We start from the raw sequence: 24,195 nt of genomic DNA, 5'->3' as shown, positions 1-24,195 counted from the left end.
CACTGTATCTAACCTAGACCTATATGAAGTGGTAAATCTGTGTCTGGGATGTACCCCAACTGCAGGTGGGGGCTCACATCACTGAATTTACAGAAGGTTTCCTGCATAAGAGAAGTCTTCAATCATACAAGGACCCACTTGTGATCTGAAGTAGTCCAACTGAGGCAGGGATTTACTGCCTAAGTGAGAATTAGGCCTCAGTTAAAGCATCTCCAGAAGATGTACATGATCTGGATCAACAAATATCAGTCATATTCAGACAAGCATGCCGACCACCTGATCTTTGGATTAGGGACTGGGTAGCATTTTGAGTACCACAGGTTACATAGGAAGCTGCTTTACACCAAGTCAGACCATTGGTCCATCTTGTTCAGTGCAGTCTCTTCAGGATTTTAGATGGGCATTTCATATCTGTACCAGTAGATGCTAGGAACTGAATTTGAGACTGGGGTGTGCATGGACCCGTCTGCAGTAGAACCAGTCCATGGCGAACCAGGTGGTTCGACCATGAACCGCTCCGAACCGGAGATGGTCTGTACCAGATCACAGACCGAACCAGCTCATGGAGCAGCATTTGGTCCGAATTCAGACCACACGCAGTCCGTGCACACCCCTACTTGAGACTTTCTGCATGCAAAGCACATGCTCTTCCACTGGGTTATGGTTCTACCCAAATGCTGCTGTATGCAATATGGTGATCTGCCATGAAAGTGACTGCATGGTTATTCAGATGCCCCTCAAGTACCTCAGCTTCACTGCCTATGCTGACCTATTTTAATAGAATGGATGACCTGTGTGGACTCTTACAATGGGTCAGCTTTTGTTTACCACAGCTCTTTCTGACAAGAACATAGGAAGCTGCCTTATACTTAGTCAGACCTTTGGTCCATATAGATCAGTATTGTCTACACTGACTGGCAGCGACCCTCCCAGCCCTATCTGGAGCTGCTAGGGATAGAACCCAGGACCTTTGGCACACAACACTCTGCCACTGATCTCCTAATAGACAGCATAAGACAGTCCCACCGTGGGCCATTTGGTGCAAACAATGGATGCAGCAAGCTCATCAAAGGCCGCCCGTGTTTTCTTCTGCATTCTGTTGCTTTCCAACGTCTTACGACACCCAAGGCTGCTACCCTACCCACCCCGCAGGGCTCCTCTTACCGGAATAAATTTGAACTGCTTTTGCTGGTCAATCTTGATGAGCTGGACCTTGGCACGAGTAAGTAGGCTGTAGACTTTATCCATGCTTGATAACTGGGTCAGGGTGGGCTTCAGAATCTCTGGAGGGGGTTTCAGCTCTTCCGAGCAGGGGCTAGCTGGCTCCGCCTCGCTGACCGAGCTGTCAGCTGCCGCCTCCTCCTCCATGCAGACTGCTGGGGGCAGAACCCTTCGGATGGCCACCTTGTGTACCACACCAGGAGAGTTGACATCCTCCATGGTGATCAGCTCTTTGCCCTGGGCCCCGGGTGGTCGAGGCGCCTCTGTAAAGAGAGGCAGGGCAAGGTGATTTGTCCTCCCCAAAAGCCTCTTGCCACTGCGGGTCACCACTGGCTCATAAGGGAGGGCGGACGCCTCCTGCTGTGGTGTTGGGGGGTCCCTCCTGACCTCAGGGCAAGCAGAGGCCGGCTCAGACTCCTCCGGGGACACAGTCAGCGATTCGTAGATCTTAAGGTGTGCCTCGCTGGGTGTGAACTGCGGGGCCCGCAACAGCGGGGTTCGCTTGGTTGGGAGCAGAGAGGTCGGAGCTGGACTACTGGGCAAAGAAGGTGGCTCTTCGCAAGGAAGATGGAAGAGGGCCTTGCCCATATCCTTGGGGGTTGAAGTGGGGCTCAGTGAGGTCCAGCGGAAGGTAGGCTCTCGGAGGATAGAGCGGCGCTTTTCAGGCAGGGCAGGAGCAGAGGAACTTGTGTGGGGCACACTAGGGGAAGGTGGGGGCGATGGGGCTCTAGAGGTACCTTTATCAGGAGAGGCAGGGGTTGGGAGGGTCTGCTGCAGGTAGGTTGCCTGCAGTGACAGGGGCGTCTCTTGCTTGTCCGGGCAAGGCCCTTCGGAGGCAGGACTTTCAGCAGACTTGGGCGTCTTCTGTGGAATCTCGTCCATAAAGCGGCGGGGGGTCCGAATGAGGCGCGACGAACGGGCGCTCACCACTGGCATGATAAACTGACGGATGTTCTTCAGGAAGGTGGCCTTGTGAGCTGGAGTCTCCTCGGAGCCGAGGCCACCAGGATGCGGCGCAGCTGCCCCCACCTCCTCCCTGCCTTTGGCTGGTAACTGTCGAGTGGCCACCCGCCGGGTAGAGCCGAGGGGTAGTCGCCGACGCCCCCGCCTCGAACATCGTGCCCGTGTGGAATGGGTCCGGCTAGGCGGCCTTCCCTCTGAAAGAACCGATGTCTCATCACTCTGGGGGCACACCTGCGGCTGCTCCTGTTTCCAGGACATCCTGTTGGGTGAAGCAGAGATACTCCCTGCCGAGGCTGGAACCGCCGGTTCGGGCTCAGATGCCTCCAGTTTCAAGGAAAGAGTCTCTGGCTGTTGCTCAGCTTCCTGAGCAACCATCTCTGGTTGCAGCTCTGCCTTTGGGACAAAAAGTTCTGGTTGTGGTTCTGGGCCTGGGGCAAGAACCTCTGGCTCCGACTCCAGAGCAGAAGCCTCTTCTTTCTGTTCTGGATCCAGAGGCGACGTATCCGATTCCACTAAAGGGGTGTCCGATTCAGAGACAGATCGGGAGGGAAGCGGGGAGCCTTTCTTCCTCGGCACAACGCTCCATTTCCTCTTGCGGCCCCTCCTGTTGCCAGGGCCCTTTAGCCGGACATGGGTCACCACCAACTGGCCGGACTTGTGCCGCTTGGCCTTGGAAAAGAACTTCAGGATGAGTGAGGGTTTCTTTGGAGGCTCTGGAGGTGGCGGGGATGGACTGACAACTGGGCATGGTGAGGGCAACTGAGTGCTGCTCTCGGGTTCTGGGTTGGGACACGGAACCTGGATGCTTTCATGAGAAGGCCCAGGAGTTGCTGTGCGTTTGTTTTTGAAGGAGCCCCGTGGCCGACCTCGGGGCCTGCGTATCACAACCGAGTTGAGGTTCTTCTTCCTTTGTGAAGGAAGGGCAGGAGAGAGTGTGGCGTCATCAGCTTCTGCGGCTGGTTTAGTCTGCTCGGGAAGCATCCTGCCCGCTTTGGGGCCAGAAGCCGGCAGCCTCCTCACCCTTGCTGGAGAGCCCTTGGCACTCTGAAGCAGCTCTGCCAAGGCCTTCACCATCCGTTCCCGCTGGGACTCCGCAGCCTTCTGCTTGGCCAGCCTCTTGGAATGGGCATCTTCAGCAAGGGTCCTCTTCCTCCTGCCACGTGCTGGTACCGCCACTCCTGGAGAAAGATGGAAACCGTTAACAATGGAAGTGTCTCCACCACAGGGCCAGGAAGATTGGCTAGCCAACTGCAAGAGCTCCCAAACTAAGCCCGTGTTAAGCTACAAGGGCCGCTTAAGGCACCAGCATGCTTGCAACACGATTGAAAAATGTCCCTCTATGCAAGTGAAGACTGCACAGCACACATTCGCTTGCAGAGAGCTTTGTCAGTGAAGCCTTGAAGTCAGGCACTTGAGCAGCTCACCTATGATGAGCAGCAAATGCCTCTAGATGACCATGTGCTGTCACATGCAAACTCTTAATACCAGAGCAGAACGCATGACAGAAGTGTTTTTCACTTCTGTCCCTACAGAAGTGTTTTTCATGCAAGGCCCGGGAGCCAGAATCAACTCCCATCAACCCTAAGTGCATAAATCCCTGACTAATTGCATATTAGGCCTGCGCAAAGCTTCGGCTGAAGTGAAATACTCTGCACAGCTTCCCTAGCACCGTCCAGATGCAACAATACCCACCATGCAGTGCGGCACTTTTCCCAGCACTCGTGGGGCTCCTTTACGGGAACAGAGCCCTCTCAAGCCCCATCTTGGAGGGTGTGCATGGAGCACTGGGAAGTGTAGTCTTCCCCCGGGCTTTCCCCATAGAACTCTACAGGGAAAGTGCTGGGAAGAACTACACTCCCCAGCAGTCCATGCATGCCTTTTGGAGCTTGACAAGGCTCCATTTCTCTTAAACTCCTGTCCCCCACTTGCCCAGCGCTGGGGAAAACACAGCACTTGCAGAGGTCAGCCCAGTGGGAAATAGCTCTTGCACTGGAAGATTTTTGCCAAAGTGGCCCCTGCTTGAAAAATAGTGAATTTCACTGGCCTACAGTGTCCTGCTAGGCAGAAAAGCATGGTGGCATATTCGAGACAGCCTAACCATAATTGGCAACCTTTGTTTACTGAACTCTTGCATTACCTTCAGTATCCCAAAAGGCACCTATGTTGAGGCTGGAATATGCAAATTATTTACCATTTAATTAGCTAGTTAGCAGGCATTCCAAGTTTAATCCATTCAAAGTTCTTGGACAATTTGGACAGTCCTTATGACAACCAATGGGTGAGAAAGCAGAATGAGCCGGGAACAGAGGCAAAAGTGAAACTCAACTATCTGGTAAAATGCCATGTAATCTCTACCAAGTGAGCTAAGCCAAATGACGTGGCAAAAGGGATTTTTAAAAGCTGGGAGTCCTACTGAATGCAAAACTCTTAGATTCAAAAAGAAAAACACCAGCACAGCCCAATTGCTACTTATTTGTGGGTGACTCTGTGACAAGTAATTATTAAGTACCATCCAGGGTGCGGCTGTTGCCTTGAGCTCCCTCCTGTTATAAAACAACTGCTTTAAACAATAACTGGATTCAGTATACAACAATCCCTTTCACTCTTGCCCTTTAAAGTGACTACACCCGGGAGACACAGCTTCGGCCCTCCAACTGTTATTGGACTACATCTCCCATCATCCCCAGCCACAACGGCCAATAGTCAGGGATGATGGGAGTTATAGTCCAACAAACCGCTGGAGGGTCAAAGTTGCACAGCTCAGGATTACACAGTGCTGTGTTGTTGTTTTTAAAAACCAACCTAAAATACATTATAAATGCCTTGGATTATAAATGCCTTGGAGACTCAAACACAGAGCTCAGCACCTTTCAGAAATGCTATTTGGGCCACCTTCTGAAGGCCAGTCGAAAGCAGCAGCAGCAGCAGAGAGATTTTCTAATTTTAATGCAACTGACTCCCCCCACGTCTTGTACCAGCAGAATTGCTTAATGGGATTCTTACACACAGTTTTTCAGTGTTGCCAATACTGCAATGAATGGAAGGAGCTCATGGATGATTCAGGCCACTACCAGATCTGTTGGACAGGATTCAAGAGACAATGAAGCAGCGCCGGGGATGAGACACTTACCTCTTTTAGACCGTAGGGCAGCACGCAGAGAGCTCTGAGAGGCGTCATCTTCTGAACGGAAGCCCAGGAACTCTTCCTGCCAGGTAAGAGATAAGAGGAAATCAGGGTCACCAAGGGAAGGCACTGATCTCTCAGACAGCACCCTGAACCCAGAGTGGATCACAGCCTCCAGAGGTGGTGATGGCCACTGGCTTGGATGGCTTCAAAGGGGGGTTATACATTTTTGTGGATGAGGACAATACTCTTAAGCAGCTACTGGCCACAAAAGACAAACACAACCTCCCAGTTCAGAGGCAGTGGGCCTCTGAATACCAGCTCTTGGGGCACAACAGCGGGATGGGGCTATCACCTTCCTGGTCTGCTTCCCAGAGACCCCCTGGCTAGCAAACTGGTAGAAATGGGATACTGGAACAGATGGGTCCTGGGCTGATCCAGCAGGGCTGCTCTTATGTTATCATTGCAGGGAGGAAAGTTGCAGGCCATGGAGGAATCTGCAGAAATTACGGGACACAAGAATGATTTAGCCAGCATTATCTAGACAGGCCCTGGGTCATCACAGCCCATGTGGCAGAGTGGGAGACGTGATGTGACGATAGTCACAGAGTAGCAAGACTGCACACAGACACAGACACAGACACAGACAGTTATAGTATGTGCTTAAGGGAGACACCATTGGTCAGGTGTGGCTGGGGGGGCGGAAGCTGGAGCTCCATGCTCTGGGGTAACAAAATGCAAGAGGGGTGAATATCACAGAAGCTGCTTGTCTTTCTCCTGCAGACTCCACAACAACAGCACATAACCTCGCCATCTCTAAGCCCAGCCCCTCGCAAGTGGGTGCACTGCTGTTGGGAGGATTCCACAAAGACCAGACAGCCTCCAAACACTTCTTCCAGTATAATGATTCCCAACCTTTTTTATCCTGAGGCACACCTTAATTTTAAAGAAGGGGGGGAAGGGGGCGCTGCCCTACAAGACAGACAAACTTTTTTTTATTGTGACAGCAAAGTCACCATGCAATTTCTATTTATTTATTTTCACTTTCCCCCTCCATCATATACTGAGGCTTGCATCCATCTTATTAATTTATTATTGTTTTCTCTATGGAAACCCCTTTGGGAACTTTTGTCAAAAAGCGGTATATAAATATTCATCATCATCATCATCATCATCATCATCATCATCATCTATTTATTGTTTGTTTGTGGTCCTCCCTTGCATCCCTCCTGGTGTGTAAGGAAGTGTATCAGCTCCAAAAGCAGGAAGTTTAAACCCCCTACTTTGGGAGCTGACTCACTCCCTTATGCACCAAAAGCAGGGCTGCTCAACTTTGTCCCTCCTGCAGATGTTGGCCAACAATTCCCATAATCCCTGGCTATAGGCCACGGTGGCTGGGGCTTATGGGAGCTGTAGTCTAAAACCAGCTGGGGGTTTCTAAGTTGAGCAGGTCTGACCAAGAGGGATGCATCCTTACCAGTGCATTATGGGGCAGAACTCCCTGCTTCTGCAGCTGACTCAGAGCAAATCGGCCCACTGGCCAGGGTCCCATGGCACACTAGTGGGCCACAGGACACCTGCTGAGATGTGCTGCTCAACCAACATCTTGGACACTCTTCCCCTGTTGCTGCCTGCAGAACTTCTGCCCGTGACCTTCTCGGGCCCTTCGCCGATGACCTTCCACAGCAACTTCAAGCACTTTATGGCTGTGCACTGGAGTTTATCACCGGAAGGTCCCATCTAAAATCAACTTTGTTATCAGCTGCTCGGGCTCCAAAAGGCATTCCCAGGTGTCAGGCTAACAGTGCCTCACAGGGCCCTTCAAGCGCTTGGTCTGGCATGAACCACAGAACCCATTTCCATTTGGAAGCCACACCTGACCCTGTGGTTTCTCTCATACAACATAAATAAAATAGTGGGAAACCACTCGGGGGGGCCCTGGACACAACATAACGCTGTTCTGGGAGTCTCAAAGCACAAAATGAAGATAGAGCTTGTATTCAAGCACCAGAAAGTGGTTGAGAATCCCCCCCCCCAGCCACAGCCTATGTATAGTATTAGATCTGAATGGGGTCTCAAATGGTGGCCCCCAGGCTAGTCTTCGACCCAACAAGGGAGGAAGAAGCAGACAGAAGCATGCAAGGAATTCTCTCCCAGGAGGCCTTTTTATTTCCCCTTCTCGCTTTGACCTAGAGCAGAAGGATGAAGCCGTCACCTTGTTGATGCACCTGTGACTGGAACCTTAAGTCACAAGTCTTTTCCCTTCACCAAATGCTCATGAACACCTATATTGATTTAAACATGCTCCAACTCTTTTTCTGGCAGGAGCAGCGAGGATGTACCAAGTGAGCAAGAAAACACTCGTCACTCCTGAACGGTGTATGACAACATTACTCAAGTGCGGCTTCTCGGCCTGTTTCCATGGTGCCTCTTGGCCATCCTAGAAAGAACATACATCTCAAAAGGAGGAGCTGTAAGGAAGCTGCATCTACTGCAGCAAGGTAAGCAAGGATATAAGAGCAAAAAAAGATGCAGGATCTGTAATCAGATCTCGCAACATTTTCATTTTTACTTGAAAGCACCTGAGAAGGGGAGGGTGTTGATCAGAACCACAGCACTATGGCATGTGTGTTCAAATAAATAAATATTGGCAATTTTATTTAGAATAATGTTGATTTTAAAAAAAACACCCCGCCTTTCAGTGCCACAAATATAGCAAGCCCATTAAAATAACAGAACAGCAATAAAAAGAATAAAACAGCCAAACAGGGAACGTATAGTTAACCCAAGCCTTGACAAATGTTCTTTGGCTCTAGAAGCCAGCCCAAAAATTTAGGAACCAGACACTTGACAAAGTTACCAGACTTAATGATGGATATTGTAGAGGGGGAAGGGTAAATTGATTTTTTATCCCCTTTACAAGCAGAATACTTAGAAAGTAAACTGGGCTGCCTGGGACAAATAAATATTTTATTAAGTAACTCTACCTCTTAATATCCTAGTCTAGGCACCACACTTAGATTTCTAGGCACCATGGCTCCCTGGTCACTGGGATTTGTTAAGGGTTGCGGTAATCACCCATTAAACACTTAACAGCATAACAGATTTAACTGCTACCTAAAGATGTGCAGAGTAGGTGTCAAATGAGCAGCTCTACAGGAAGAATGCTACAGCGATGGCACCACCACCAAAAAGGCCCTCTATCCAGTCACCAGCCACCTAATCCCTGGAGATGGGGCAGCCCCCAATCACAGTCACCACCAAACATCAAGAGAGGTGGGAAGAACTAAAGGTTTTCCCCAGCACCAAATCTGGAGCCGTCGTCGTCCACCACTGCTTTCTAGAAAACGAAATCTTTGGGCAACATGGCTCTGCCTTCTCTAGTTTGGCCCTCAGTTCTTACATACAGGAAAAGTAATCTAAATATGTGCATATGGTTCTTGGGGGAGGGAAAAGGGGGGGGGAGATAAATTCATGGTACAGGAGCAAGGTGCTTATTCAAAAGCCCCACAGAGAGACTCAATGCTGTTCGGGTTCCTTTGAATGCAGCGCCACTTGCCAAAGAACCTCAATGTCACATTGCTGAGCCGATATCCACTTTAATTTTGGTACTGAGACATAATAGATACCAAATTCCTGCCCCACTCTGCCGAATGGGCTGAAATGATCAGTTTCCACTGTGTCAAAGGGGACCCAGTTCTTCAGTTGTCACTTCTGCAACTACCGCAGGGAAATCCAGCCATTTAGATGTCCAGGCACCAGGCACTATTGGCATGCCATAAATGACTGGAAGTGTGAGTTGGCCAAGTTCATTTCCCTGCAGGTCTGTCATCAGGCAGGAGTTACCTGCCTGAGCCAGCGTGGTGCAGTAGTTAGAGTGATGGACTAGCACTGGGGAGACCCGAGTTCAAATCCCCATTCAGCCATAAGACTTGCTGGGTGATTCTGGGCCAGTCACTTCTCTCTCAGTCTAACCTACTTCACAGGGTTGTTGTGAAAGAGAAACTTAAGTATGTAGTATGCCGCTCTGGGCTCCTTGGAGGAGGAGTGGGATATAAATGTAATAATAATAATAATAATACTTCTGCTGGCTGGGGATAGAAAGCTCTTGGGCTTGAAGATTTGGGCACACAAAATACATCCTGGTTTTATCCTCCAATATGAAGAACACTCTCAAAACAATCTTCACATATACACTGATGGGATCTAAGCTGTCAGTGACTAACCATTTATTTTTATTATTTTATTTTATTTTTACATTTATTTTACATTTATTCCTCTGAGGAGCTTAGAATATATGGTTATGTTCATCCTAACAACCCTGTGAGGTAGGCTAGGCTGAGAGATACATCACTGGCCCAGAGTCACCCAGCGAGTTTCATGGTTGAGTGGGGATTCGAACTCTGGACCTCCCAGTCCTAGAGCTCGGTGAAAGAGTGCACAGCAGCTGTGAAAAGGGCCAATTCTATGCGTGTGATCATTAGGAATGGGATTTTAAATAAAAATGCTAGTATTATAATTCCCTCATACAGATCTATGGTGCAGCCACATTTGGAGCAGTGCATATAGTTCTGGTCACCATATCTTAAGAAGAATATTGTAGAACTAGAAAAGGCCTAGAAGAGGGCAACAAAGATGATCAGGGGCCTGGAGCACCTTCCTTATGAGGCAAGGCTACAGCATCTGGGGCTCTTTAGTCTGGAAAAGAAGCAACTACAGGGAGACATGATAGAGTTGTATACGCACAGAGTAGAGAGTGGAAAGAGATTTTTTTTTTCTCCCTCTCTCACACCAGAACCAGGGGCCATCCCATGAAATTGAAGGTCAGGAAATTTAGGACTGACAGAAGGAAGTACTATGCACAGTGCATTAATTAAGCACAGTGCATAATTAATCTATGGAATTCTCTATCATGGGATGTGGAGATGGCCACTAACTTGGATGACTTTAAAAGGGGCTTAGACAGATTCATGGAGGACAGGTCTAACAATGGCTACTAGTCTGGTGGCTCTAGGCCACCTCCAGCCTCAGAGGCAAGATGCCTCTGAATACCAGTTGCAGGGGAGCAACAGCAGGAGAGAGGGCATGCCCTCACCTCTTGCCTGTGGGCTTCTCAGAGGCATCTGGTGGGCCATTGTGTGAGACAGGATGCTGGACTAGATAGGTCTTGGGCCTGATCCAGCAGGGCTGTTCTTATGTGTAGTAAGATGAAAATCGATCAGGCCTCCATAGGCAGAGAGACTCAGAAATAGGCTTATGTTTATGGCTGTCAGGTAGGTGGCTGCTCAAGAGAGTTTTTGAATTAAAACTCAACCCCTTTAAATTCCAATGCAGTCATTTTTGAGCAAGCATGGGGAAGTGAAATTCTACCAGTAGCTGATAGTCACTGCAAACTCTGCATATTTTCTGCATCACTGAAATACGATTTCGTCTAGGCTCTGCTGTTCAGGCCCGATTTGGAACAGGGAGTGATCAACCTTAGCAACATCCACCTACTTAGCAACGTTTCTTGTTTCCCTTTACACACACCTTGAGTGCCCAGTCCAGAACAGCTGTATCGGAGTGCAGAAGGGATAGAGTTCATTCAGCATTTTGTCATCTTTGAAAGATTATCTCTGATATTCTATCAAAGAAAAAGCACTTTAAAAGACAGGAATAGCTGCAGTTGCAACTAATTTGCCATTCTCTTCAAATAGAAAGTCAACTGGAGATGGAACACTGGGTTTTAGTCTGAAACTCTCAGTGTCGATCTGACAGACTACTGGACTTAGTCCTGAAAGCAAACCTGTGGTCAGCTATGGACTCCGTAGCCATTTTGTGCTGGCTTCTCCGTCTCAGTTCCTATTTGACAGATAAGGAATAATAGTGGCCTATCTCACAAAATTATTCTGAGGATAAGATTGCAAAGCACTTAAATCATGACATGATTGCAAAGCACTTAAATCATGACGCATTAAATCAATACGCTTTCACATGGGTTCTTAACTGTAGGCCAGGGATTCTCAACCTTGGGTACCCAGATGTTGTTGGATTTCAACTCCCATAATCCCCAACCAAAGGCCATTGGGGCTGAGGATTATGGGAGCTGAAGTCCAGTAACATCTGGAGACCCAAGGTTGAGAATCCCTGCTCTATCACACACCTTAGTCATGGCTGCTCATCTTCAACGCTCCTGCAGATGTTGGCCTACAACTCCCATAAGCCCTGGCTATTGGCCACTGTGGCTGGGCATTATGAGAGTTGTCATCCAAAAACAGCGGTTGGGGGGGGGGGAGTTGAGCAGGCCTGCTTTTAATGCAAGTTCACACACTTCTATCTCACTCTTCCCACTACCCGTCCAGGGCAGAATACATGATTATTCCTCTCCCTTTTATCCTCTATCTTTTTATCCTGCAAGGTGGGTTAGGTGGAGAAATAGTGTGACTTGCCCAAGGTCACCACATGAGCTTCATAAAAGACTAGGACTGGGAAGATCCAGTACCCCAGTCAGACAAATCCTGTGCACCAGGGAGCCAGGGTATCTAGAAATGTAATCATAACACCTAAACTAGGATATTCGGAGGTAATGTAAGAAAATATGTATTTGTCCCAGGCAGCTCTATTTCTGTACTAAGTAGGATACTGGTAGAAGGGGGAAAGAGAAGCACATCCCACCACCACCACTATGCATCGCTAATTCTGGGAATTTCGTCAAGTGTCCACTGTCTGGCTCCTAGATGCAAAGAAAATTGGTCAAGGCCTGCTCTAACTATAGACACAATCTCTCACTGAAAGCAGGGCAAGTGGCAAGGTCCTCCCTGCTTCTCTGCCTAAGGACTGGGGAAAGGACTAGGACACTCTATCCTCCCCTCTGTATCACCCCTCCATTAAGCTAGATGAGCCTTAAGCTCGTATCCATCTACAGCCATCCTTTGCCAATCGTGGTTTTCCCAATCATGGTTTTGAGTATCCACGACTGGGAAATTGTGACTGGTCTCACCAACCATGACCCAAGTATCCGCGTTTTGGTGAGCTATGGGGAGGGGGTGTTTTCACAATTGGAGGGGGGGATTCAGAGGTTCAATCTGCTCGCTCCTCTTGCTCACCCTGCTATTTGCAATTTAAAATGACTTTTAGCAATTTTGGGGTGAGTGGGTTCAAAAGTACCTTTTAGCAAATTCTTGGAGTTCAAAAAAAAAAAAGTCCAGAGGTTCAATCTGCTCATTCTTCTGGCTGACTCTTGACAATTCTAGGTGAATTGGAGGTATTTCTTCTTTAATTTTTAGCTGCTTTTGTGTTCCTGGTTCCCATAACCCCATTCCCCATTGTTTTCAATTGCTCGCCAACCACGAATTTGCCAATCGCAGGGTTTTCCTGGAATGGAACCCTCACAATCGGCAAGGGATGACTGCATGGGGATGACCCATGCCCAACTGTGTCACACCCTAGTGCGACCAAGAGCCAGGTTAGGGACATGCAGATGAAGAGGCGGGGCTATGAAAATAGGAGCAGGCTGGATTCTGCAATGGCTGGAGCCACCAGGGGCAGGGAACCCCTTTCTATACTGGTGTCACCCCCAAATCACATCCCCTCGCACTTTCTTCTGTATAAACGAATGGTTCACATGAATCTCTGTGCCAGAAAAGGTGAACCTCTGCAGTGGCAGACACTGGTACAATGAAGGCATCTCCACAGGTGGAGTTCTCTGTCCATATACAAACCACCCATTGCGACAACAATCACTCTTCTAGCAGATGTGTGTAAAAATATAAGCAAGCAGGGCTGCAACCTTTCATCAATTATTCAGATTCATAGATTATGAGTATTTTTATCCTCTAAAAGGGGGGTCTCCTATTGTTGGGCAGCAGATTATCATTTTAATACAAATGCTTACAAAAACTGCAGGTGGTGAGCACAACATAAGAAGCATCCCCTCCTACAGGAAAGAAGGGGGGATGCCTCTTAAAGATGATGCCTGCTACGACACAACGCACACCAGGACTCGACAATTCCTGTGAGCCATCTTACCATGGCTCCTGGAAATTTAAGTGCAGTGACTGGGCCAGGTGATGGAGAGAGACAACCAGGAGGAGGGGGGAGTAAGTAAGTAAGCAAGCAAGCAAGGGGCAGCTGTTTCCTCCAACTCCTGGTTGTGTTGATCCATTGCTTGGCTCAGTCTGGCAAAGGCTCTAGCTTGGATGGCTTTAAAAGGGGCTTAGAAAAATTCATGGAGGACAGGTCTATCAATGGGTACTAGTCTGGTGGCAAGAGGCTACCTGCAGCCTGATAGGCAAAATGCCTCTAGGGGAGCAACAGCAGGAGGTGGGCCACTGTGGGAAACAAGATGCTGGACTAGATAGGCCTTGGGCCTGATTCAGCAGGGCTGTTCTTATGACCAGGAGGAGAAGTGAGCAAACAAAGAGGAGAGTCCACCTCCCCACTCCACCACGCAATGGAGCAGACGGTTGTCCGGCTCCTAGAGCCAAATAAAATTTGTTGAGGTCTAGTCTGTCAGTCTTTATTACGGTCTTTGACCAAAAACATAACATCTAAAACTATATAAAATATTAATAACATAGCGGTACATTGGATCGAACCATTAGCGAGCAGAGTGCGGCCAACTCATATTGCAGAACAACAGAATTTTGCCACTGTGTGTGAGATAGATGAATTCACATCTATTAGCAGATATTTGGTGTAGAATTCATCCAATCAACCTGGCAGATTATGTAAAAGAGGGTCAATTAACCTTCGCCTAAGGTCTACATAAAAGATACACTGCAGGAGCACATGTGCAACTGATTCAATCTCATCAGAGTTGCAGGGGAAATATCTCTGTTCAACTGGGATTCTATTGTATCTGCCAGCCAAGAATTCTGAAGGGAGGGCATTCATACAGGCCCTCGAAAAAGCCCATGGTCTGACATATATACCATCTAACACCCAAAGGAAGCCTGTCTGCTTCTTACCCCCAACCACTGAATTCTTTTTCTGACACACCAGTGTATGAAGGTTTGATTAATCACTTCAGCGCTAGCCAATTGCGTAAGTGACCAAAATCCCTTTAATCAGGTGATTGTCAATGGGCTATATACTTGATGCAAGTGGTGTTCATGAGGGAAAGGCAACGCTGGACTTCTCATGGGTCCTGGGAAACATGGTGTGATGTTTGCTGCTACCATAGAATGCACAGGGATGCTGCATGTCTGAATGCGTGGGCACACTGAATTATCCTTACACGCAGCAGAACCGGCCCAGGAGGAAAAAGGAAGTGCTCTTTCCCTCTGCAATAGCTATAAAAGGGGGAATGATGTAAAGATGTTTCCAAACAAACTATTGCCTATGCACCCCCCAGCTGGTACATACCACACGTCTGCTAACTGAGGTCTGAATCAGTTCTCAATCAGGGTAAGGTGACAATTCGGCTGCCACCACCGGTTTTTAAATTTGCGACCTTTTAATCTGTTTTAAACTAGTACATATTAAGCCAACAACGGATCTGTAGCATACCCTTACCCACCTACGACCTAGCCTCAATAACCTACCCATTTACCCAGTGTAAGAGGAGGGACTGTGGGGAAAATAAGGAGAATTGGGGGTGGGGGAGGAGGGAATTCAAGTGACAAAAGCAGGGTCTTGCCCAAGTGTACCAGCTGATACAATTTGGGGAATGGTTTCCAGGTGTCCCCAATTCTTTAGCATCTTTTAGGTCAGCACAGTAAGGCAAAGAAACAGCAGTGGACAGGTGGGGGGAGAGTTTCCTGCTAATTCCCAGGTGTCTGACACCATGCTTATCTGAGCTAACTCCTACCTGGCGGCAAAGAGGCAGAGAGAGAGAGAGAGAGAGAGAGAGAGCGCCTCATGCTGACTTTGACCTCACTTGTAGGACCATTTTCGGCATTGACCAGAACACAGCTGGGAGCCTCCAAGCATGTTACCTTCTGGCCCCAGGCTCCACACTTTGAAGCACTACAACAGCTACTGCCAGTCGAATACCAGCGGTTGTGATGGAAGATCCCACTCAACTCCTGTTCCCAAGGTGCCCGAATGGAACAGATTTGGGAATATCCACTTGCCTGGTTGCCTGTTGATAAGCATTTCCCCCAGGCAGGAAAACATCTGTAAACTGCAACAGAAATGTTTCTTCTCCCCGCTTTTTTAAGGCCCCAAATGGTCAACGCAGGTATGTACAGACAGGTCAGCTGGCAAACCTTTCTGTGAGTGATCATCCTTGCTCTCAACTTTTGATGCAAGATTTTGCAAGGCTGCTGATAAAGTCAAGGTCAACTCCATGTACATTACTGTGTATAATTTATTCTGCTTTCAACACAGAGATTTTCAAAAATGGTGGCAGAGAGCAAAGGTGTGGAGGCAGAGAGAGGCTGGGCGACCAGAGGGGTAGCAACAGGGAGCTGGCACAGAGCGCCAACCACCCGAGTACTGAAAGCCTTGCTCAATTTGGTTTGAGCCTTCTGAAGGCTCAACTAACACATTTCTCTGCTGCCAGAAGTGCTGCAAAACAAGGATGCTGTTACCCTTGGGATGCCCAGTCAGTATTCCCTCTAAGTTGTGCGCACGAGAGCATGCTCACAAGGTTTTTTTAATGTGCGCTCAGTTAATTTAGGTGCCACTCACATTGAATCAGGAAGGCCCCACTCTGAATGTATGTGCACACACACTGCCTTGATACTGCTGCCCAGAATAAAACTCATTCTGCACACAGAGGGGAAATGTTAGAGGAAACACTGTGCCCAGTGCCCCACCATAGAATGCCCTTGTACAGCCCTCCTGTGGATACATGAAATAACCTAGATAGTAAGGCAGTTCACACAGTTGTAATTAGGGTAGGACAAATGTGCACGCTCCCATTTTGCAATTGCGAGGGAAGCTGCAAGGTCAGAGGGGGAGGAGCTGGGTCAGACAGGGATTCCTCCCACCTCAATAAGGCACTGGGTAGGACAGCACCATTTCCATGGCACACAATCACAAAACAGGCACATGTTCAGCTCCCAAATAGGGTAGCACCACTTGTCCTACCCTAATTATAATTGTGTGAATGGGCCTTTTGCCATGCAATTGTTGTTGCATGCACTAGAGAAGGAAATATGCTCACGCTTTACCAGTAGTATTCAAAGAGCATTGTGTGCAGAAGCATTTGGGCTTCATTTCCATTGGTGTTACGCCACTGGTGGCATTAATTTCTTTAACTGCTGTGAGGTCATGATGGAAGCAGACCATTATTGTGGAATGTAGATCATTACTACTCTCTAAGCGCTTCCATGACCACTGGGGGGGGACCCCAAAGGGGGGGGAGAAATGTGTGTGCACGCGCACACATGTACCCCACCAGGGCTATTCCATTACCATTAATATTGGGCTGTTTATGAGGAGAGGGGGTCATCTTAACACTCAAACTGTAGGGATTACCTATACTTGTAGAAGAAACCGGTGATTTTATGCCCCGCTGTAGACACGATGAAGGGATCTGCTCTTCTCTGCACTGCCTGTAAATTAGAGGGTGTTTTAAAAGCAACCTCAGCTGTTATTCCCAATTTGTCCCTTCTTAGCTATCAGGAAGCATCAAAGTCCCTGTATCCCAAACACTGTGGCCAGTTCCTATTGCCTCAGCCCAGCAGCTTCCAAACTTCCTCTTCACCTGCATTTGTCTGCCCAGGAACATCCACATGTTGCAGAGGATTCTGGGCTGCATTCACAGTTGCCCTCCTGGAACCAAAAAGCACACCTTAGGACATGAGTTCCCAACCTTGCCCCGCCCCCCAATGCTGAAGACCACTGGGGCTGGTAAGAAATGTGGGGACCCATCTGGGAACCCAAGGTCGACAACTCCTGCCTTAGAACAGGCTACCCTGTGAACCGGAACTGGGCCCTACAGTGCCCTTAACAGCCCTTTGTGGCTACCCATTTCACAAGGTAATCTATAGAGGTGGTTGAGCTGTCTTTTAGGCAAACTGGCATGCTATTATTGATCTTCCTGTTGAGGAACCCCTCATTAAGTTTCCACGGGGTGCAGCTGGAAATCAGAGTTCCCAGGATTTGCGCATTTCTCCACACTGACTCGGAAGCTACCACCAAGAGATGAAGGTTGATTTTCAGTGTAACCACAATAAGTTTAGTTACCTGATTTTCACTCAGCCCTAGTCCAGGAAAGGGGCTGGGCTTCAATGGAGCACATGCCTTGTGTGCAGAAGGTCCCAGGTTCACTCCCTGGCAACTCCAAGTAGGGCTGGAAAGGACTCCTGCCTGAAACCCTGGAGAGTTGCTTCCAGTCAGTGCAGACCAGGCCTGCCCAACTTAGACCCCACCCCAAGCTGTTTTTAGACTACAGCTCCCATAATCCCCAGCCACAATGGCCAATAGCCAGGGATTATGGGAAATGTAGGCCAACATCTGCAGGAGGACCAAAGTTGAGCAGCCCTGGTGTAGACCATACTGAGTTAGGTGGACAGGTGGTCAGACTCATAAGGAACCTCTGCATGATGCTTCTGCTACCCAAGGTGATGAACACACCCTCTTGCTCTGTACTCTGGTTACCCTCCCAGGTTGTACTCCAGCCTCCCAGCTTACCTCTCTAAACAGAATGTGCCCTGTGTACGCTTTCAATAGGTTTCAAGCACCATCACAGATCGAGCACTTGCTGTTGACCACAAGTTGCCCACATTTCACAGGCCTCTCCCCTACAGAAACCCCAAGCCTTCCTAGCAAGTTGAGCATCCCACCCTGGGAAACAATGCTCAGACCAACGTTGTCTTCCATTTGCGATCTCTCCCCTTAGCTTCACATTAGAGGACTAGGTGCATGGCATGGGGAACTAAACTCTACCATTTAGCAACAGTTATACTGGGCCAGCTCCCCCAAACAGACAACCCATAAAGGACTTCCTTCCTATAAAACAGGCCTGCTCAACTTTACGCCCCCCTCCCCCACTGTTTCTGGACTACAACCAGTGTTCCCTCTAACAGGGATTCCCAGATGTTATTGACTATAACTCCCATAATCCCCAGCCACAGCAGCTAATAGCCAAGGATTATAGGAGTTGTAGGCCAACATCTGCAAGAAAACCAAAGTTGATCAGGCTGCTATAAGACTTTCAAGACAAAAGCAGACCTTTCAGAGATGAATGAATGAATGAATGTTTATTGATTAGTTATCTGACCATTCTAACACACACCGAGGCGATAAGCCTGTGTTGGGCTTCACCATTTCCAACTGCAAGTGGGGGCTTGCTTGACTGAACTCATACGAAAAACTCATACTGAAATCATATGAACAAGAGTTCCACAAATAAAGACATGTCATGAAGGTGACAAGGGACAAGGCCTAGGACCCTTCTCCCAGATAATCTAGATTTCTGTGAGAAAGGAGATTCAAGTCACGTGATCCTTGACTAACAAGTACAGGCTGAAGTGAGACACAAGGTTTACCTCCTGGGTAAGATTCCGCCTGACACCATGCAGCTTCTACAACGCAATCTTCCTGTTTCCTTATGCTGCTCTCAATGACCATACATAGACAGCAAACCACCACTGCCAGAGGCCCATCAATATATTTGTGCAGTGTCCAAAATAGGACAAGCCCATCAGTTCTTCCAGGATAAGCAACACCATAAGGGAATATAGATATGTATTAAGCAGCACCTCATTACAGTCCTTTTCCAGAAAGTACAACAACAGGTCGCCACTGGTAACATCATCCACGCCCCATGGCTAAAAATGCTGCAGAGGAGTTTTTTTGTTTTTTAAGGCAATGATGAATTTTGGAGCCAAGCTTCTACAGCTACTGACAGAGGTGACAAACCCACAACCTGAAATCCAGAATAGAAGCAGGAATCCCTTAACAGAAAACTCAGATGTAAGACATAATAAACCCTATTTGCAGGGGGCGGGGCGGGAATACACAAAACCCAACCAGCAGTTCAGCTACAGGAAGGTCAGGAGACAGTCAAGAACTCAGTTTCACTCTCAACCTCTGCTCAATGCTCATCATGTCCCATACTGCAGTACACAGAGATTTCAGAAGCTGAACTTTTAACTCTCAATTGCAGGTAGCAAAGATGTGCACACTATAGTGAGAGACACAACTGCAGTCCAGTCGTAACAAGTTCCTTCTCCTGAAGTTTCCAGTTTCTGTATTCCAATTTTCTCTCCTATTGAATTTCTTTTGAGAGTGGAGAGCTGTCTGAACACTCATTGTCACAATCTATGGAAACTCAAGTCAATCCATTCTTCCAATACAAGCCTTCCATATTCATGTCCAGATCCCCCTCCCCCAATGGCTAGCCTACTTCAAGGGAAATGGACCACAGCTCAATGACAGAGCATATGCCTTACACATAGAAGGTCCCAGGTTCAATCCTTGGCCCCTCTAGGAAGGGCCGTAAATCAGAAACACTCAAGAGCCACTGCCAATTAGCGTGGGCAATACTGAACGAGATGCACCAATAGTCCAACTTGGTATAAGGCAACTTCCTGCGTTCTTATGTTCAATGCAGCTTCAACTCATCCAGGAGTTCCCACTGGCCCAGAGTTGCCAGAAGGAGCCATCACATGATTTTTGCAGGAAGCTTTACAAGGGATCTCTCAGGTTAGCCTAGTTTCTCCAAACTGCTTAATATTTATATAGGCAGGGTTAGAACATACGAGACTCAAGGATAAAGGAGGAGACATCACGGCAGGTGACTAAGACCTGTCAGAAGATCAGCTTTCCAAGCCAAGGTAGGAACAAAAGCACCATATGTTTGATCACACCACGCCCCCACCTAGCCAGGGACCAACTGATCCTCCCTTGCCTCCCCAGCAACGACTGCCTTACAATTTTTTTTTTAAAAGCACCTACAAGAAGAGGGAACAGCTGGCTCCAAACGCCACAGCCACACATAGGCAATCTTTCCTCAGCCTCCCCCAAGGAGGGCAGCATCAGTTCACCATGACTACCCCACTGCATCTGAACCAGCCATGAGCACAATTCAAAATACCAAAGGCGCGCACCCGCAGGCAGGAACACTCACATGCACCCACACAACTCCAAGAAGCAGATCTGACAGCAAAGGGGCGGGGGGGAGTCTGTCGACCCCCTCGCAGCCCCAACCCTATGCACATTCCCCAGGAAACTAGCCCACCGTGTGTGATGGGGCCGACTCTGTGCACAGCCTTTCCCAGGCAAGACAGGACCCTTAAAACGTCCAGATCACAGGCTGGGCTCTCGGGGTCACCGTGTGCCACAAAACGGCTAGATGAATCTCTCCCCGCCTCCCCACGCCCCAGCTCGCAGGATCCAGGGATGCCCACTGGGTCATCACAAGCCCTAAAGGTGCAGCTATAGTGGAACAAGAGGAGAGGGAGGGAGGAGTCAGTCAAGCATCTCAGGGCCCCTAAGAGAGTGGGGCCCGCCGGATAGATGACAGCTTGCTCTTCGCTCCCCTCACCTCCCTGAAGAAAACGGTGGGGTTTTTTTTGGGGGGGGGGCTTGTTCCAGGGGTCCAGCGTCACCTTTCACCCCAGGCCCGGCTCCCAGCTTGCTACGCCCCTGACAAGCCCCCCCCCCCTCAGGCGCCGCCACTAGAAGCCAAGCCCCCGCGGCTTCCTGCGGCGACCAGGCCATCCCGGCGGCTCAATGCCGGGACCGAGCGTGGGATTCCAGGCCTGCCCGACTCCCGGCAGCTCAGACTGGAGCTTCCCCAGTCTGCGCCCGCCGCCGCCTCGCCGGCAGCTCAGCGCCAGGCACGGAGGACCCCCGCGGCCAGGGCCGGCCCTCGCCGCTTCCCCGCCGCGGGCAGCGCCCCAGACGTCCTCCCCACCCCGGCCCTGTGGAGGGAGCCCCGCCGCGGGCATCATCTCACCGGCTCCTCTTCTTCGCCCTCGCTGCTGTCACCCAGCAGGCCCTGCAGGCGGCGCAGGCCCCGGCCCAGGCCCAGGAGGCTCCCCAGGGTGGTGTCCCCCGCCGCGCTCCGCTCTCCGTCCCCAGCGGCGGCCCAGAGCAAGAGCTGCGGCGCCAGCAGGGAGACCCGCGCGCGACTCCCGGCCCCCGCGCCCCGCGCGCGGCAGCCGCCGGGCCGTCCCGGGAAGCGGCCGCGCGGCACCGGGGCCCAGGAGGAGCCGCTGCCGCCGCCTCCCGCAGCAGCCGCTGCCGCCGCCATCTTTAAACACTGAGAGGAGTCCAGGGGGGCCGGGCCGCCACAATAACAATCCCCACCAGAGCCTAGGCCCGAGCGCGGGGCAGCTTGGGAAACCGAGTCCCTCGGCAGGCAGCTGAGCATTGGAGGGAAGGGGGGAGGGCCCGGCCGGGGGACTCCCGCTCCCGTCGAGCCGCGCCGGCCGGAAGTGTCTTGCTGCCGTCGCTGTGCACCATGGGAGGAAGAGTCCTCAGTGGAGCATGGCTGCCGTGGTAGAAGGTGAAGGGGGTGATAGGAAGAAACTACGCCTCCCAGGAGGCACCGCGGCAGCCCCTAAGCGAAGCCGCCCTCAGGCATGGTGGGCGACTGAGGCGTTTGTAATGGTCGTTCCCATAGGAGTCAGAGGAGGTCCCGGGATCTGCTAGGATGTCTGAGGAACGAGAGTCAAATTTAGGCAGGGCTTTGCCAGAGAAGTCGGTCTCTGCAACAGGGGCCGTCGCTCACTGCGAGAGGGCCCTGAAAGAGCGAATGGGAAGTGAAGCCCTTGCCCGCTTAGGAAAAGGGAGGTGCGGCAGCAGAACTACAATTCCCAGCATGCCATGCAAGTCTCATTGAAATGCACTCTGGGTCGTGTAGTTCAGGACTTTAAAAATTTTTATGACTATGCTAGCTCATAAGGCGCGCAGAGTACTCCCGGATACAAAGTTCGATAAAGAGAGAAGCACCGCTTTCCCTACAAGCAGCATTTAGAAAGATTGTTCTGCAAAGCACTGTGGAGAACGTGCAGTGCTGCCAAGGGGGAGGTCAACCCCAATGCTTCCAGGTGGGAGAGATACCGGGGGGCAGGGGCGCGACTCAAAATTCCCCCCGTCCTTCACCTCATTGGGACAGGGAAGCGACGGAGGTCTACAAGTCCCACCCGTCTGCGCGCTTAAAAGTTGCCAGAGTTTGGAAGAATGAATGAATATCTCACACCAGCGCCCGCCCGCCCAGACAGACACAAACGTTCCAGCCAAATGGCCCGAGCTTGGTGTTCTTCTGTAAGGTTGGCAAAAGGGAAAAGAGCTTCCAAATAAGTCTAGCTTGATCACGTGGCGATGATTTAGAACGGGGCGATAGAAAAACTGGCAACATGCATCTTTACTGTCTGCAAGAAGCAGAAAAACCAGGAAGCAGAATACTTATACAATACAAGTAATATTCAGAAAAGGACGAGAGAACCCAAGATGAATGCAAATCGGAGGAAATAGTTTCAATGTATTCATGCCCCAACTTCCCAGGTAATGTCTGCACTAGAGGAAATACGTTCAAAGCGTATTTTCTCCAGTATAGTTCAGAAATAACTGTGTGATGTCGCCTAAGCGTCTCAACCTCACCTGCCCGCCCCTATTTTACTAAACTCCACCCCGCCTGCCGCCAAGTCTAACTCATATCTCCCCCCGCAAACCCAAGCGTCTTTTCCTCCCCAAAATAATCTAAGTGATTGGTTGTTCCTCACTTTCCCTCTGTCTTTCCCTTCTTCGTACTATTTTGATCCGTTTAATGTTCAGCCGAAGTATTGGCAAGTAAGTTTCATCTTCAGAGGACCAGCAAACTCCCCAACCGGTCACCCTCGCATGGATGTGCACCTCTGGCACAACGCCGATCACTGAAAACACGTCTAATTTATCACTTTTAAATCCTAACCCGAACGTACTCCTACTCAGCGGTAAAGTCAAGTCGAGTCGGGCTTAATTAAAAGAAGCTAATCTAAAAAGCGAATTTGAATAATTCGCTTAAAATAAGCGAATCTATATTTTAATAGGCTATTAAAATAATCTAAAATAAGTTTGTGGCGGGAAGACTGGTGTTATATAGTGTAATATAGAGCTCTACAAAATTATACTAATTATACCTTATTATTGAATTTAGAACGGAGATGAAGTCTGCAAGCCCGGAAGATATTGTTCATCCCCTTATAAAAACTACAGTTCCCAGAGTTCCGTGATATGACCGTGCAACTGATCTGTGTCCGCTGTAACTTGGGTCCTACTTTTAATTGCCTTCCCCCCCTATCCTATGAAGATGTAAATAAAAGTGTATTTTTAAAAAATCATTGTTGAGGTAGAAGGGAACCAAAGAAAACAAGGCAGGCAGGTTAAGTGGTTAAAGGCAGCTTTCTATGTTCCTAAGGGGGCAAAGTGCATTTATGGGTGGGTGAGTTCAGTGTCCCACATATTAGATTTCTGAAACATGTGACAGATTTGGATGGATCCCTCTCCCCAAATGGCTCACATTCTAAAAAGAAAGGTAAGACAGATACCAGCCACAGCTGCTGGAGGGTTGCAGTGCTAGGGATGGATGTAGCCATTTGCTCTTCCCCACTCAATAAAGAGAACCAGCATTTTAAAGGGTGCCTCTTTGCTCAGTTAGCAAACAAAAATAGAGGGCAGGTGATGTGGTAGCCACTTGGGTGGGATACTAGCCGCCGATGCCCCCCTGCAACTGCCCTTCAGTGGCACGAGGACCTTGCTAGCAGGGGGTCCCAGTGCCCCTCCCAAGGAATGTGGAAGGGGTGGTTTTTGAAAAGGGCTAAAATGACTTGCCCTTTGAGGGGAGGAGCAAACTTTCTCTCACATGTTAGTTTTCTGAAAGAAACACAAGTATGAGCCCAAGACAAAATATTGCCTTACATCTCTGGTGTGTGCATGTGTTACTTGAGCCTGTGGCTGAGCATGGCGAAAAAACAAAAGCCATATACTGGAAGGAAGCTGCCATATACTGAGTCAGGCCATTGGTC

At 49.4% G+C, this 24,195-nt stretch overlaps 2 protein-coding genes across 5 annotated transcripts in view; one reads left to right on the top strand and one right to left on the bottom strand.

The window, feature by feature from the left end:
* Window positions 1–21,588, bottom strand: part of KMT2B (lysine methyltransferase 2B) — a 72,676-nt gene extending 51,088 nt beyond the window's left edge. The window contains exons 1-5 of one of the 3 annotated variants that reach the window (XM_053266992.1): window positions 21,144–21,224; window positions 16,944–17,011; window positions 16,715–16,791; window positions 5,315–5,390; window positions 1,165–3,362 (exon numbers count right to left, since the gene is read on the bottom strand). In XM_053266992.1, the coding sequence (XP_053122967.1) occupies window positions 1,165–3,258 (2,094 nt within the window). In that variant the 5' untranslated portion in view covers window positions 3,259–3,362; window positions 5,315–5,390; window positions 16,715–16,791; window positions 16,944–17,011; window positions 21,144–21,224. Of the gene's footprint in view, window positions 1–1,164; window positions 3,363–5,314; window positions 5,391–16,714; window positions 16,792–16,943; window positions 17,012–21,143 lie in introns of all 3 variants that reach the window. The other 2 variants (XM_053266991.1, XM_053266990.1) reach the window with 2 other exon arrangements.
* A 138-nt stretch (window positions 21,589–21,726) lies between these two features.
* The window catches only part of LOC128332573 (synaptophysin-like protein 1), a 31,808-nt gene continuing 29,339 nt past the window's right edge, over window positions 21,727–24,195 (top strand). The window contains exon 1 of one of the 2 annotated variants that reach the window (XM_053266994.1): window positions 21,727–22,696. In XM_053266994.1, coding sequence (XP_053122969.1) covers window positions 22,647–22,696 — 50 coding nt within the window. In that variant the 5' untranslated portion in view covers window positions 21,727–22,646. The remainder of the gene's footprint in view (window positions 22,697–24,195) is intronic. The other variant, XM_053266995.1, reaches the window with a different exon arrangement.

The sequence above is a fragment of the Hemicordylus capensis genome, chromosome 7, assembly GCF_027244095.1.
Source record: "Hemicordylus capensis ecotype Gifberg chromosome 7, rHemCap1.1.pri, whole genome shotgun sequence".
In the NCBI taxonomy this organism is placed as follows: domain Eukaryota; kingdom Metazoa; phylum Chordata; class Lepidosauria; order Squamata; family Cordylidae; genus Hemicordylus; species Hemicordylus capensis.
The sequence above is the reverse complement of the archived record's forward strand: the minus strand, read 5'-3'. Positions and strand labels throughout refer to the sequence as shown.